General features: G+C 42.0%; 1 protein-coding gene across 1 annotated transcript in view; it reads left to right on the top strand.

The window, feature by feature from the left end:
* LOC138013075 (deleted in lung and esophageal cancer protein 1-like) overlaps positions 1-14,348 on the top strand; it is a 42,470-nt gene extending 28,122 nt beyond the window's left edge. The window contains 19 exon segments of the mRNA XM_068860032.1: positions 953-1,106; positions 1,388-1,489; positions 2,818-2,948; positions 3,936-4,117; positions 4,546-4,564; positions 6,785-6,855; positions 7,235-7,386; positions 7,590-7,687; positions 8,086-8,156; positions 8,458-8,517; positions 8,520-8,683; positions 9,448-9,564; positions 10,397-10,488; positions 11,325-11,385; positions 11,869-12,054; positions 12,269-12,436; positions 12,634-12,787; positions 13,743-13,866; positions 14,051-14,348. Of these exon segments, the coding sequence (XP_068716133.1) occupies positions 953-1,106; positions 1,388-1,489; positions 2,818-2,948; positions 3,936-4,117; positions 4,546-4,564; positions 6,785-6,855; positions 7,235-7,386; positions 7,590-7,687; positions 8,086-8,156; positions 8,458-8,517; positions 8,520-8,683; positions 9,448-9,564; positions 10,397-10,488; positions 11,325-11,385; positions 11,869-12,054; positions 12,269-12,436; positions 12,634-12,787; positions 13,743-13,866; positions 14,051-14,186 (2,242 nt within the window). The 3' untranslated portion in view covers positions 14,187-14,348.
* The last annotated feature ends 652 nt before the right edge of the window (positions 14,349-15,000 follow it).

Raw genomic sequence — 15,000 nt, 5'->3', positions numbered from 1 at the left:
GGAGGCTATTTGTTCGCGGTGAAAATGGTACCAGCGTGAGGCCATTTGTTCGCTGTGCAAATGTTTTTACTTTGTCTTCAGAAGATTCCAATGTAGCGTCCATTTGTTTGTGGAGTTATTTTCTTTGTCGCTGTCATCTTTAGAGTAGTTCTCAATAAGGTACCCGCTGCTTATTAAAGAATTAGTGTTTTGACTTGTATCACTTTCAATAGTTGCGTCCATTTCAGTTACATTCGAGTATATTCTTGTTTCATTCAGTTCGCGGAACGACCCGTTTCGAAGCTGACGCTTGACATCTTTTAATGTGGGTCTACCGCGAAAAGCGTATGCCATTCTTTGTATGTGCTTTGAGCGCCCCAAGAAGAAATCGATTAAGCCAACGCAATGCCGATCTTCAGTAATCCAAACAACGCATCACAGAGCTCTTCATGATCTTGGATTACGTGTTTGCTTTAAATAAACAAAGTAAACAGCGCCACGTGGCTTCTATTGTGCATTACCCAATCAAAACACCGCCACGTGCTTTCTATTGTGCATTGCCCAATCAAACACGGCCACGTTTTCCTATTGTGCATTTTGCTGCACAGGAAAAAAAAAAAACTGAAATCTAACGTCTTTTATAACTCGAGCCCCTACGGGGCCCGAGTAATTATACGACCTGTATTTCGATGGTTGTGGTCGATGGACGCGGCCGATGGACAAGAGCGATGGACGCAGTCCATGGCCGCGGACGAACTATCCCAAAAATAAATTGGGCATGTGAGAATGAAAGGTTCATGTACGCGTGCTGCTCGTACCGTTGTTGTTGCTTCTGAAACTCCCTTATGGCGTCGTGACTACACCGAAGCGTAATTTGTCGTTATGGTTGTTTTTTACTTCAATAAATTGAGGTTATATTTTCATGGTTTTTGCCACCAGCTGGAATTGATTGTTTTTTTTTTCTTCCCTGTAGCTACTTATCAGTGTTTTGTGAGGTACAGAGGCCACTGGTTTGCATGTTGTCTTGCGACATGTACATTGAGAAGGTGTATCTAGCTGTCCCTGTCAACCGAGAAGTGGTTCTTTACAATCAGTCACTGATTAGAGCTCACTTCAAGTGGAAACAGGTGAAGCGTGTTTCTTGCAACTCTTTCAACCGCAGGCCTTTACGTGCGTCTGTTATTGTTTTCATGAATAAACGGTTGCCGAGTACGGTCTCCTGTGGACTTGAATTGAATTGAATTGAATTGAATTTCTACGTATCATTTTGAGTTGCACGAAGTCAGTTGAGTTCGACTTTAATGAAAGTTCTAACATCCAATCTCCGAATTGGTCCCGGAAACCATGAGAGATTTCATTGCCTTCCTCATTGATCTTTAATTTTTTTTGTGTTTTCATTGATCATCAGTTGCTTGAAGGAGACTATATTCTCACGTTTGAGCCCAATCAAGGGTACCTGGATCCGAGAAAAGAGATGTCAATCAAGCTGACATTTACAGGCCACAAAAAGGTAACACGAGCGTTGCTCTAGTCTTCGCTTACGAGGACTATAATCCGAAGACCGTGTCTCAAAACCCTTCAATGTTTATAACCCTGTGGGGCTTGAAAGATGCCAAACAATATTTTCAAAGGGTGGGGCATGGAGTTCCCGCTGTCCTGCGTACTGTAGCATTGTGGGGAGGGGATATGCTCCGAGTTACTAGCCTTAACAACTGACTTACTCTGTAATCCGAGAGTAAATGAAGATATGACAAATGAGGATGAAGACATGTTATAAAGTGTTGGCTCCACTACTTGCTGTAAGGGGAATGCTGCCGCTGTTTCGACTCTTAGCCTTGTGTCATTTGTCTTGCCGAGATTTTGTTCCAACACTTTGAAGTACATGGGACATAGAGGCTTAGAGGAATGCTTTTCTTCATTTATCAACCTATGTTAAGAACTTATTATCCCGTTAAGCATTAAACTTAATGAAATATTGGGCGTGGCTGAATAAGACTACATTCACACGGTACCAGACGAATTTTCTACCGGTTGAAAAAAATATTTCCCGACTTTAGCGTTCAAATTCTTAAACGGCGGTTTTCGCACGTTTAGCGTGGTTCCGCATGAACGAAACCCCTAAATGCACGAATTTTCAACCGGTAGAAAATTCGTCCGGTACCGTGTGAAATGTAGCGTAAGGTAGCTCGGAAAAGCGAGCCTGATAAATTTGAGGTGTGACTATTAAGTCCTCGTTCGGAGATTTATACCGTCCTGTTCTAGCAGCCCAGGTTATCGCGTTTCAGTGTAATATTTGTCATTAATTCCAACGGAAATCCAATGGAAATCCCTCCCTCTCCAAAGCAATGAAACGGAATCCCGGGCTCAGCAAAAGAAAAACCCTTTACTGTAAATTGGGGATCTTTCTTTACATAGTTTGCTTCATTAGCCTAAGCTCATTGTATTCTTATCAATCCTCCAGGAAACGAGCAGTATACGCTAAAAGTACGTTGTATAATCAGCTGTATATGTAAATTTTAGCCAGGTATTCTCTACTTGCACAAATCCCATAATACACCTCTTTTACCCCCTCCCCCCCCCCCCAAAGAATTTTTGCATAGGCATCGTTTTCGATTTTCCTTGGGACATGTTCATGTCCCAGGAGAACATCCAAACAATGATTACGCAAAATTTTGGGGGGGGGGGGGTGAAAGAGGTGTATTATGGAATTTGTGCAAGTAGAGAATACCGGAAAATCTCTTTGAAATGTCGTTATTTAAAATTGTAAAAAGTAGTTCCTGTAACTTCAGATATTTTGTCACATTGGAAATCATTTAACTTGAGCAAATTGTGCCACAGGGACCCGTCAGAGATTTAATCGCTTGCTGTGAGGTAGAGCGAATGCAGGACCCATTGTGGCTTTCAATCGCTGCTGATGTACAGGGACTGGGTGTTACGTTCGAAACTCCAAAGATATTCGATCTTGAGAGGTAAGCGGTAATTACAGATTTCAATGAGACACCCAGGTTGTGTCCTATTGAGATCAACCATTCAATTTAGGTTCAGACGGTTGTAGTTTCCCATTAGAACACTTCGACCGTTTTTGGTTGACGTGCGGTAAGCCCTGTCGACCTTTCTTGAAAAGTGTTACGATCAAATGTTTGTTTGAGAATACGAAATGATTTTTTCCACTTTCAAATTTCGCGGGCGCCGCCATCTTGAATAATTGTGACGTTTTACGGTTCCCCATTATTGAGACTCGAATAGCACTGGAGCAACCGAAAGAGCTCACTGTTTAATATTCAAAATGGCGCGGCCAGTGAGAAACAAAAAACTTGCAAGCTTTGGATGGAGTGGAGGTTTGTCGTAAGAAAGCCCATCCTTGCGGAACGCTAGTTCTGCAAACCTCGTGGGACATTCAATAATCGACACATTGTTCTTCAAGAGCCACAGACCGAGGGCGCTTTCCTTTTGGCAGAAGTGGCCCACCCAGACCCGTCAGTTTGCGAAGGAAATGCAACAAGTTGAAGGAATACTTGCATGATAATACCTCACATTTTTCTGGAGGAGTAAGTATCATCCTCGAAGTGGGTCAATTTGAAGGCGTTGTAGAGTTAATCCTTCCAAATGCCCGGTCTGGCTGGTCAGTTCTGTTAAATCGAGAGCGTCCCTTGTCTCCGCTATCACGGTCTTTCCCATTGAATATCAATGAAGGGGTTATTTTCTAGCGAAACTGTGAAGCTACGTCGATAGGGGAGTGAAACAGCGAATAGCTCTGAATTCGCTTTTACGAAGGGCTAACGCCCGAAAGGTCGACCATCCAATCTTTTACGGTGGTAATTCGACCTTTTTTCAACTCGTTTTTCATGTTTTCTTTCCTATTAGGCATTGCACAGAGCGCATTTGAATGTATATTCACAAAGAGTATGTAGTATAGAAATTCAGTATCCCAGATACCTTGTTTTTGTTCCTGACAGACCTGAAGAAATCAAGGAAACTTCACTTGATGACCGCGATCTTCTTCTCGATTTCGAAACAGTACCGCTGGCCAGTTGTCCTCGCGCGACCCTTGTCCTGACAAACACCTCAGCAATACGAGCTCGCTTCAGTGTAGAACTGAATTACTTTCGAGCAGCGAAACCACCAACGCCACCAGACGGTAAGAATGTGGTTAGGGTGCTTTGATTATTGAGTCAGGACCACTTTAGGTTGAGAAATGGAAATGAGAAGCACGCTCAATTTTTGTGAACGTTTCGAAAGGACCTTTAAGGTCGAAACTGACACTGGGCGATAAGACATTTCCCGGTGCACATGCAATGATTCTTTAATTTTTATTTCTTTATTGTAATTTGACTGAAATATACTCGTCCGTGGCCGTATGGCCTGGCTGGGCGTCTAGATATCTGACGCCGTGTTTTTCTCTTGATTTAAACTTAATTCTCACATCATTGGATAATGCACCTCAAAAACACCAATGGAACACACTGCATAGCCAAAGCATTTGTGGTCCAAACGCATCGTTCACGCTTTTGTTTCTTTTCCCCTTTTGGTTTCTTTACTTTTATTTTTTTCACTTCTCTTTGTCAGGTGCACCCCAAAGCAAGAGGTATGATCGATATTTTTTATAAATTCTTTATGTCTTAAGCTTGGGCTTTTGTCGTCGGGTTTCAATTGAACTGAACGCTACAAAACAATAAGGAAAGTAATTCCTTCAGCCAATCACAAGAGACGCATACTGTCAAACGAGCCAATCACATTGCAAAGCAAAGAGATTTTACATGCATCCGGCGGGAAAATGCTCGCGAACTTGGCCCAATTACCTTAACCTCTGATTGGCTGAGAGTTAAGAATATGGCGTAAGGTGTTTAAAACAATTACTAGGCGAAGCAAAGGAAAACAAAAGTAATCACGAAATGAATTTCGAGACGTGATTTCAAACCCTTTGGAAATAAAACGTTTTGTTCCAGGTATTACCATATCATTTAAATTAATGTGAATGCTACATTATCATGCAAATGCGATACACAAAGAATCTTAACCCCGAGAGATATGAATTGGGTACAACATTGGTTGCGATCGCATTAGGGAGTCAACACTAGTGTTAAATTAAGTTCTATCCCTGAGGGATTCAAAACACCACAGAGTTGACGCAAGAGTAGTGTCAACACTAGTGATAGTAGGCCCTGTTTACAAGCAGGTAGGGTAACCCTACTGCTAGGGTTACCCTAGCAGGAGGGTCAAAGATAGCCCGGGTTTACAAGCAAAATTGCACAGGTAGGGTTACCCTACCGCCCGGGACAATTCTTTGTGTGCTTGCTAACCGGCAGCGTCGCAAAGACAATGGAAACCGCTAAAAGTTGACCCGGGTAGGCGAGTTGTCCCTAGCAGAGCGTTTACAAGGCAGCTAGGGTTACCCTAGCGCTAGGGTAACCTGAGCTGCCTTGTAAACACGTCGATGAAAAAAAAGAAGAAATGTGTGAGTGCTTGGGTAATTTGATCCTCGATCAATGAATTCGTGTTAGACAAGTGTAGAGGATTTCTTGAGGTTGTAGGCCCTTTAAGGGCACTAGGACAAAAGCAGAAGGACAGTAATAGCCTTTTTTGTGCGTGACTTGAGGCGCTTCTCGTGTTCGTGGTCGTCGTTTAGAAAACGGTCATTGTGTTGATATTTGAAGTTCAGTGAGTACCCAGCATTTTGTATACACTTCCTTCGAGCCCCTTCCCATAGGTGGTTTTCACGTGACGTCATCGCCGCCATGTTGGTGGACGAAAACAAAAGATCTCTCATCAGCTCCTCTTGTTCGTCCACCAGAAGTCGTACATTTCACTATTGTTATTAGTGTCTTTCACTTGACGTCACAGCGGCAATGTTGGTGTACCTAAACAATGGAACGGCGGCCATGTTAGTGTACCCAACTAATTCTCCGGGAATTGAGCTCAATTATCATTCAAACGTCTTCTTTTGTTTCGGTGGAAAAACAAGGTTACTGATCACGTAAGTGAAAACACTCATTAATCGGTCTGTGAAAACGCTGACAGGAATATGAACAAAAAAAAAATGGTCAAAAGTGAAAAGCGCACGTGCAGAGCGTGCAACAACAACAACAACAACAACCTTTATTCACACTATTCAAGAAGAATAAGAAAGAAGAAGAAAAAGAAACTATAGAAAACAATATAATAGAAGGTATATAGTTGTACTCACAGTTTATGAATTAGTGTGCAACAGCCAAAGTAGCAAAGCTTTCGAGTTGGCTGCTGCTTACTTACAACTAAAGAATGGAACGAAGGAGACAAATAATAATTAAGACTAAACTAATTCATAAGGCAAGAAGTGTTATGAAAATGGAATGGAGATGTTACATTAAAAATTACTTACAGAAATGTCAGAAAACAATAATAGATATGATTACAGAATGAAATTCAGTTGGGAATGCAAAACTATGACTGACATTTGAGGAGATGATCTTTATACCGCTTTTTAAAACTACCAATAGAGAGCCATTTCAAGTTTGAAATGGCAAAGCTAATATTAGGGAGCTTAAGCACGCACGTTTTTGAGACGCGGACGGCAACCGGAAGTGAGTTATTTTCCCTTATAACTGGCTTTCTCACAACCACATTTACATTGCTATGTATCTTTCTCCATTAAGAGATGATTAATACAAAAATCTGGGAGACATCACTGTCCTGGCACGCGAAATTTTCTCTTCCGGTTGCCGTCCGCGTCTTAAAAACGCGCGTGCTTAAGCTCCCAATTGTTTTTACCCACGAAATATGCAAATTTGTGACCGATTGGTCTTGAATTCTTGTCATTTATCCGCAGGGGACGAATATTGGGTCGAACTCCAAATATTGCCGATCCCATCAGCAAGACCACCACGAAAGCTCATGCAGGTCAGAGTGTGTTATCGGCAAAAGGCAATTTTAGGTTACGAACCCCATTTTGTAAACAGCCAACTGGTTGCCTTCTGCTGGTCGGGGTCCTTAATCATGACTCTGTTAAGTTTGAATTGTTTCGTTTAGATTATTAAAAGTGGGGAGCCTGTGAACTAGCTTGATGGCAAACTACACTTTCACTATAAATAAAACATTTGCTTTTTTTACTTTCCTGAAAAAAAAAAGAGAGTCATGGCCATTGGCGGATGTCATTACAAAGGCAGCACTGTGTTCTCAGCTGTTTTAAGATGCCAAGCGTCGGTCCGACCAGAATTTGAAGTCAGGATCTCCTACCTGATCTTCAGTACTAACGGTGCTGTTTGTGTTTGTATTTCAGATTACTGTCGATCTATTTTGCGCGACGGAAGAGGTGCAGCCTTTGTGCCGAGTCCAGCTTCGGGCGAATTGTTACCATTCGGATATCAAGTGATTGAAATAACTGGTTACAGTGATATGTGGGGGGAGTACAGGGACTTTCTGGTTTGCAAGGTAAACATAACATAGTTATATAGGTGCTGGCGAGGTGACTGAGATATTGCAACACTAAATTGGAGATTTGCGAAATAGACGAGATATTGTCTTTGGCATGCCCAAGATTGCTCGATCCATTGGCCCTTAATAGGGGCCATTTTGGTTTCTGGGTAATTTTTATTTGAAATTTAGCTATTGCCCTCTGATTTTCATGGTTTCAGATAGAAGGCCTGGAACCAGTGAATATTCCCGTCAAGATGGATGTCGTTGGCTGTCCCCTCAATTTGCAAATGGTGAAAGACCAAGCACCGATTCTCCGGTGAGGTTCTCATTTGCTGACACAGAGTTCAAGTTTTTTTCATTCTTCGTTCTTATTTCAAAGAGGCCATGTCATTGGTTAATTAGAGTGAAAGTGTTTGTTGGGTTATATGAAGTAAAGTAATATTACTGTCATGGCTTTGTTTTAATTGGGCTTTTAACCTCAAAACCCCCTCGAGAGGCGTTTTATTAATAACTCTGCTCGAGAAAGGGTTAACTCCGAGGCCCAGTATGATGGGCTCCTATGTACCGTCCTTATCTAAAGAAATAAAGTTTAACTTTTCGTACTTGTCAAGACAAAGATAGCTTTTTTAGCTGAGTCATTCTAAGCCCGGTCTTGGGAAACTTTTTCCGCTGAGCAGACTGACATCCTCTGTGATTGTTCTTGTCGTTGATTAGGTTTGGAACACACGTCTCCGGAGCTCCGTCAGTACAGCGATCGCTCAGGATTAACAACACAAGTCCCTTTGGTGAGTGAATTTTTATGAAAGGAAGTTACTTTGAAGGTCGGAACATTTTTGTGACTCGGATTTGCAGTGACAGCGATTCTGAATAAAGCGATACAGAGAAGGTGTAGGTGGAAAATGAAAGTGGAGTCTCAGCTGCTTACAGCTAAATGATATGCGATCAGAGTCTGTCATTGAAGCCATTCAAACAGCTAAATAACACAAGCGGCATCCCCACTATAAAATTATGATGTCGTCACTTTGGGTCGCCCTGATTCTCATACGATGCAGTTTTTAAAACACCTTTTCCGTTTTTCTATTGCAGACATTCGCTTGGACTGGGAGTCCTACCACATTCAACCACAGGACACCCAGCTTTTGGATATGTTGGGCAACCTCTTCCGGTGTTTAAGGATGGCGACGAAGTTGTCCCAGCTGTTAAAGAAGAGGATTCTTATAAAGCCGAGGAGACACCCTTTATACAAGTAAAGCTCAGGGAACACGATGGAACATGCTCAAGTAGACCTTTTGATGCAACACCAAGGCAACAGGTTAGTCATTCCAGTCCCATCAGTGATGAACATGAAATTTCTCTTAAAGGTCACTTGTCTGGTCAGACAAACGAGCTATGAGAATATAACATTTGATCATCAGAAAAAGTATTAAGGGGTTTGAGAAGATTCCCCATGCCATTAGCATAAGAAAACCATATCCAATAACTAGTTGGTTATGTCGTGACGACAAGGCTCTAAGTAAAATTGGCATTCTCCACCAGTCCTCACACTTTTCCCCCACCGCTTTGCCTTCCTTACTGCTATTTTAGGACTTCTACACAACCTCCCAGCCGTTCGATCATCTGTTGTGAAATAATCTTCCAATCAGTCTCCTCATGGCGTGTTTGGCCTTCTTTCGTTACACAACAAATGGTTGAGTTAAAGGGCTATTTACATGGGGGGGGGGGGGGGGGAAGATCCTAGAGGGGGGAGCATCCTAGTAGCATTTTTTTTATTCAGGGTGTAAAAGTTGTTTTTTCCTAGTGATAGGGTCTTCCTTGCTGAGAGCTAAGCTGAAAGTAGCTAGTTAACCCACTTCCACTTGGAAGCTCCTAGCACTAGAGACTAGAAAAGCAACGTGGAGGCGCCGGGGGGGTTCAGCAACGTCGTTTTAACGATAATAAACCATAACTCCAACGGGAATTTCTTCATATATACTTTGCGGAACTGAGTTGTTTCGCGTTCTACGATCTTTCTGGTGCAATAATATTCCTCCCTGCATACAAACAGCCCTTTCATCAAGGCCATAACTTTTTTTCCAGATAATTCCTGCAAGAAGCCACTCCTGTGCCAAAGTGTCGTTTCATCCTTACACAGAAAAGCCCTCTGGGGAACAGTGTACCGGATACGTTGCCGCTTACATGAGCTTAGATGATCAGGTAATGAGGTTTCTGCTCACACATTTTTGAAAGATCTTTTAAAGAGACGGCGGCTACAGCAACGAGAGCGTTTAGTAAAAAATGGGAACAGGCTTGATACATTGGTTAGCCTGCAAGCAGGCTCTTCCGTTAAAAATAATAATAATAATAATAATAATAATTGTAATAAAGGTCTTTATTAAGAGTTCATTATGCAAACAGAGTTGCAACAATTAACAAGGTAAAAATTGAATAAAACGACAAACCAATATTAATTACCATCAAACAGACATCTAACGGCGCGCGGTCGAAATATAGGGGCTTGGTTACTAGTTTGTACCAACCAAGCCACCTGTATTTCGACCGCTCGCTATTTCAACGGAAGAGCCTTCTTGCAGACTACGCATTGGTGAGATCACTCGCCTTTCGCTGGTCTGCCCCTGAATGGATTTCGGGACTAGATCGACGCCATATTTAGCTTGCGTGAATTGGTTCGTTATTCTACGTAAGGAGGCATTCCCTCGGATTCCAGTTTTTCTTGTGCATCAAAAACCAACATTTGATAATTACTCTGAATGCTCCGCGTGTGTAGAGCACAACATGGAGGAAGTGTCGTAGACTACACCTTTATCAACGACTTGGGATAATTACTTTATGATACCATAAGCGCGCAAGAAATTGTCCTTCGTAGCCATCGTCTATTGTTGTCTTCATATTGGAAGCTCCTTTTTTTCTGAACGAAGTGGACAAACCTAAGACTACGAACTAGAGCCTCAAATTCGTAGTTGGCTTGCACTGTGCCCATGATCACAAGGGTACGTTTTGTGTTACTAGTTCCCCGTTTGTTCTCTAGGTCCTGAAGATTCCTGGATGTGTACATCGACTGCATGGTGTGGAGATAAGACCCTTCCGTGTTGATATGACCGCCAAAATCGATCCAGCATTGTAAGTTTTGGCGTAATTTACTGTTATAACAAATCAAGGGGCTCGAAATTTGGCGACATTCTACGTAAAAATTTTATCGATCGTTACCAATGTGGCTGATTGTGATATCTGTATAACGGCTTTCCTTACGTGTCTAGGTAAATATCTTAAATTTAATTTTATCGTGCAAATTATCAGTTAAGGAAGCTTAAATATCATTGCGCTTAGTTTCTAATTATAACCTTTATATTTTCCGAAAAAAGACCTCCCCAAACCTGTACGTATACAATATCAAACCGAGAAATGTGTTTTTATTTCTTAACAAAACGTTTGTTCAAAAGTTGGAGAGTAAGTCTTCCTGTCCCATCCACTTTGCCTAAGAGTTGTCTACCTTTGATACAATCGCCTGCAAAGTTCTTCTTGCAACAGAAGTTGATGTGTTGTGATCCATTCTCAGTCGTAACATTTATTCGGCAATACTTTTAAAACATCACTGCATTCGGGGTTTTTTCTTCTCGTTTGGTCACGACAAGCCAAAATTTCGATGTTATTTTCCTGACACCGCAGATCACACACATCATACGATTTTTTGTCGGAGTTTCCATGTTTCCAAATTTCGCGATCCTTTATTTACATGTCCACCATGGTATCTAATGTAATAATTCCGAGCATGCGCCTGCAAGTAATACAGGACTCTCTCTTTTCCCGCCTGGGTTCCAGGCCCATTTTCAGGGCGGGGTAAGAGGGAGTCCCGGAACAGGACTAAAGCCAAACTCTATCTTTTGATCGGCTCCCGAGATATCCAATTTAAAAAAAAACTGAACTGAGTTCCCATTTTTTTCACGCTGACCCAACAGACTTTCTTTGGAAACGGAGGATGGCAAAGGAACAGAGTTCATTACAGCGGCCTCTGATCTGGTTAGTAATATGGGCCTTATTCGCGCGGCGGCCATATTGGTCATAGACAGTAGATTTCGTAGCCCGAGCCTCGAATTGAAATGTTTGAAAACGAGTTACGATGGCGCAATACAAAACTTTTCAATCCCTCGGGACTCAACATGGCAGCCGTGTGATTAAGGCCCATTGTTTTGCTTAGTTAAAGCCTTTTGAATGGATTTCGTGGCTTAGAGTAAATCGGTTGCAGGAAAGTGCTTCAATAGTCTTCCTAAGAAGTTTGGGCTTCGCGTAGTTTCGTGAGTTGGGTGTCCTGTGTGACTAACTGGAACCATGTCCCGAAAATTTTAACCCTATTCCATTTTGAAGCATTTTTTTCGAATCGCTTTCACCTTACAAAAAGCCTCGTTGAATTCAAGTCTATAATCCATTATGGTGTTTAATATGCGAATTATCGCTGGTTTGAAACTTTTCTTGCGCTAACAATGACCTTTTTCTCTTTACTAGCTTGTTGTAAAATCACCGCTGGTCCATCGCTTTGTCCTCTGTAACACCACGGAAACACCGCTGACAATGAAGTTTGAAACAAAGCCTCCATTTCAGGTCATGTCCGCCGAATCACGGCCATCGGCCAAAGCTTCAAGGTCCCAGGCCTCTGGTGCCCTTACGGTGAAGCCCGCTAAAACAATTGAGGTGAACGGGATGCTTTGTTAGAGTCCATTTAACAAATAGATGCCATGTTGCGGTGCGGCTGTTCAGTAATAGATCACAGTTGAAAAATGTGGCAGGAGCAAAAAAGTTGCACACGCTAGAATGAGACTCTCGTAGACTCCTCACAAGTTTTTGAGGTCATCTTTAATTTTAAAATCTTTGTCATTAACCGCCTGTTTTCATAATTTTCTTTCAGTTGAAGGTGGGGTTCTGCCTGTCACATGAACTCGTACACAAAGTGAACGAGATACCTTTCGAGCAGGAACAAGAGGATGGAACGCTTCTCACGGCCACAGATGATGACGACAGGATACTGATCTTCAAGCAAAACCTGAAAGTGGAATTTTCAAATAATGATACACAGGTTCAATGACCTTATTGCATCGATTTCTAGTTTTCCACTCTCCTAGCTTAGGTCGCACGGTGAAAAGGTGACTTAATTGTAGATATGACGGACTACCTTTCCTGTTGTTTGTGGGCTAATCTTGAGGGAAGAGGTTTTTGACAGTCCGTATTCGTTTTCATTTCTTTGCTAATGATGTCTGCTTGTTGGTTTTTCAGTTAATTCCACTCATGGCATCAATCGCTGTTCCAACTCTCCGTCTGTCTCGAGATGTGGTGGATTTTGAAACGTGCCTGGTTGGTCAGCCAGTCGAATTGCACATAACGTTGTACAATCGTTCACATTCCGCCTCGGCTTGGATCGCCAAGAAAGGTAACGATGTGGCAATGAGATGTGCTAAGAAATCATAAGAAGAGTGGGGGATTCTGCTCTCTCGATTTTAAGTGATTACGTGTTTTTTTTGTGAGGCATATTTAGAGTTTGCTTAACTAAGAGATGATGTCGATGACGACAACGACGAAGACGATGACGAAGATTACGACCATGGCAGCGGCGAACACGACGACGACACGATGATGACGATGACGATGATAGATCTACGATGCGACGTCATTGAAAACGTTATCTTAAATTGCAAGCTAACGCTGGCTTAAGAAACTTTTGCGTGGTCAATATTTCAGTTTTTTTCTTCTACAAACTAGCAAGACTGTACACAAACTAATTTCGTTGGATGGGTTTCGAAGCTTGTAAAAGCTCCTGCCGATTTGCGGAAAACAGAAAAGAAATTTCCTTTAATGATCAACTGTATTTCTCATTATATGATGTTGTGTGGTCGACTTCTCCTTGGCGTCGCCGCGCCGTGGATCGTAAAGTTCCTGCTTGTTGATTGCAGCGACGAGTAATGATCAGCGCAGTTATGATTGCTACTTTAGCAGCCGCGAAATGAACGCCTGAAAACTTCCATCTTGAATAGGACCACTAAGGGACAACGGAATCTTTCCTGTAGAATACAGGAGCGAGCAACTCCCATACTGACGCTATATCACTATCTATTTAGGCTACCTTTTCCGCCATAAAACAAAGGCAGTTCCGGTTCGGTGACGCTCTGATGTCATGTTAGTTTCTTGTGATTGGTCATCAGTCCCTTGCGGGAGTCTCATTCGCGGGAAATTCAATCTAAAAATAAATGAGTCTGTGAAAACGCCGTCACAGGAATATAGGGCTGTTGTTCGCTCATAGTCATGGGCTCCTGTAGAAGGCGATTAAAGTTTTTTGGTTGACAGGGTGATCTTTTAATTGCTCATCTTCACAATCGTTCACTTTACAGACCCTCGTTATCCATTGGTCAGTCAGCAAGTCTTTGACGTGTCGCCAACGGAAGGATTCCTCGAGGCTAAAACAACCCTTGTATCCCAAACAAAGACTACACTTAAAGTTACCTTCACAGCAAAGTAAGTTCAAGTTCATGTGTATCTCTGATTGGCCTTCAATCTCGGCCAAATTTCATTAAATAATCACGTTCAAGTTTTCCATTTTCCAGCTAAAGTGGCAAATTGACATTCATTGACTTACCCGGTACCCTCTTTGACTTATTGTGAGCTAAGTGAGTTCAATTATTATACTTTAACGTTGCAGGCACAATATTGAATACGAGTGCGTCGTCATAGTCAGCGGTCAACTTCAAGAAGAGGAGCAGAGACTGGTGATGAGAGGGCGGGGTTCGTACGATCAAACGCATGAACGGCTGGTGAATGTCACCACGGACACGTAACCAACCGTAAAATGCGCGATATTTGTCGCGAAATTAAGTCTCCAACAAAGGCAGTAATGTTTTATGTGACACATTTTGTGTCGCGCTATGATTTGTATATAGACCTCTGTATGTATTTTGTGAATGCCATTTAATGGAAATTTATTAAAATGTTTTTCATTCAAACAGACTTGCGCATATTTGAAAGTGCGTAAGCATTGATAAGACAGTGCGCTCTTGAAGGTTGTTTGTTTCGACCTTATCACGGTTTAATAATAAATAATAATAATAATAATAATAATAATAATAATAATAATAATTTATTACTTATATAGCGCAAAATACATGTGGATATGATCTAATGCGCTAAACGTTTCCGTCAACAAACCGCAATTCCACAGGGAATGCCATTTTGAATTCTCAGTCTTTGCGGACGTCTGGGGAAACAGACATCTAAAAATAACTTAATTAGAACTGACGTGTGCTAAGGTCTGACTGGGAGACTTCCTCTCTGTCTCTTTAATTTTCTCTTGGTCCTTTGGGTGGAAAAACTGTCACCATCCCACTCGCGCTTGATTTGCATCTCTAGATCTACACACCAATGCTTATTCTGTAAGCAAATAATATCAAACCTTTGCGGTTAAAATATAGAAAAGCTATAGTTTACGTCGATCAGTATAGCGTGAACCCCGGCCAGTCATACTTGTCCAAATGGTCCTTAGGGAACCGGAGAAGGGGGACAGACAACGAACGAGCCATAGCAAATCCTGCACGGAGAGTAAACATCAAGACGAGTCAGACGATGTTTTTCCATTATCTTCACTCTCTTGGTCCC

The sequence above is a fragment of the Montipora foliosa genome, chromosome 8 (assembly GCF_036669935.1).
Source record: "Montipora foliosa isolate CH-2021 chromosome 8, ASM3666993v2, whole genome shotgun sequence".
Taxonomy (NCBI): Eukaryota; Metazoa; Cnidaria; class Anthozoa; order Scleractinia; family Acroporidae; genus Montipora; species Montipora foliosa.
Note: the sequence above shows the minus strand (reverse complement) of the source record. Positions and strands in the feature narration are given on the sequence as shown.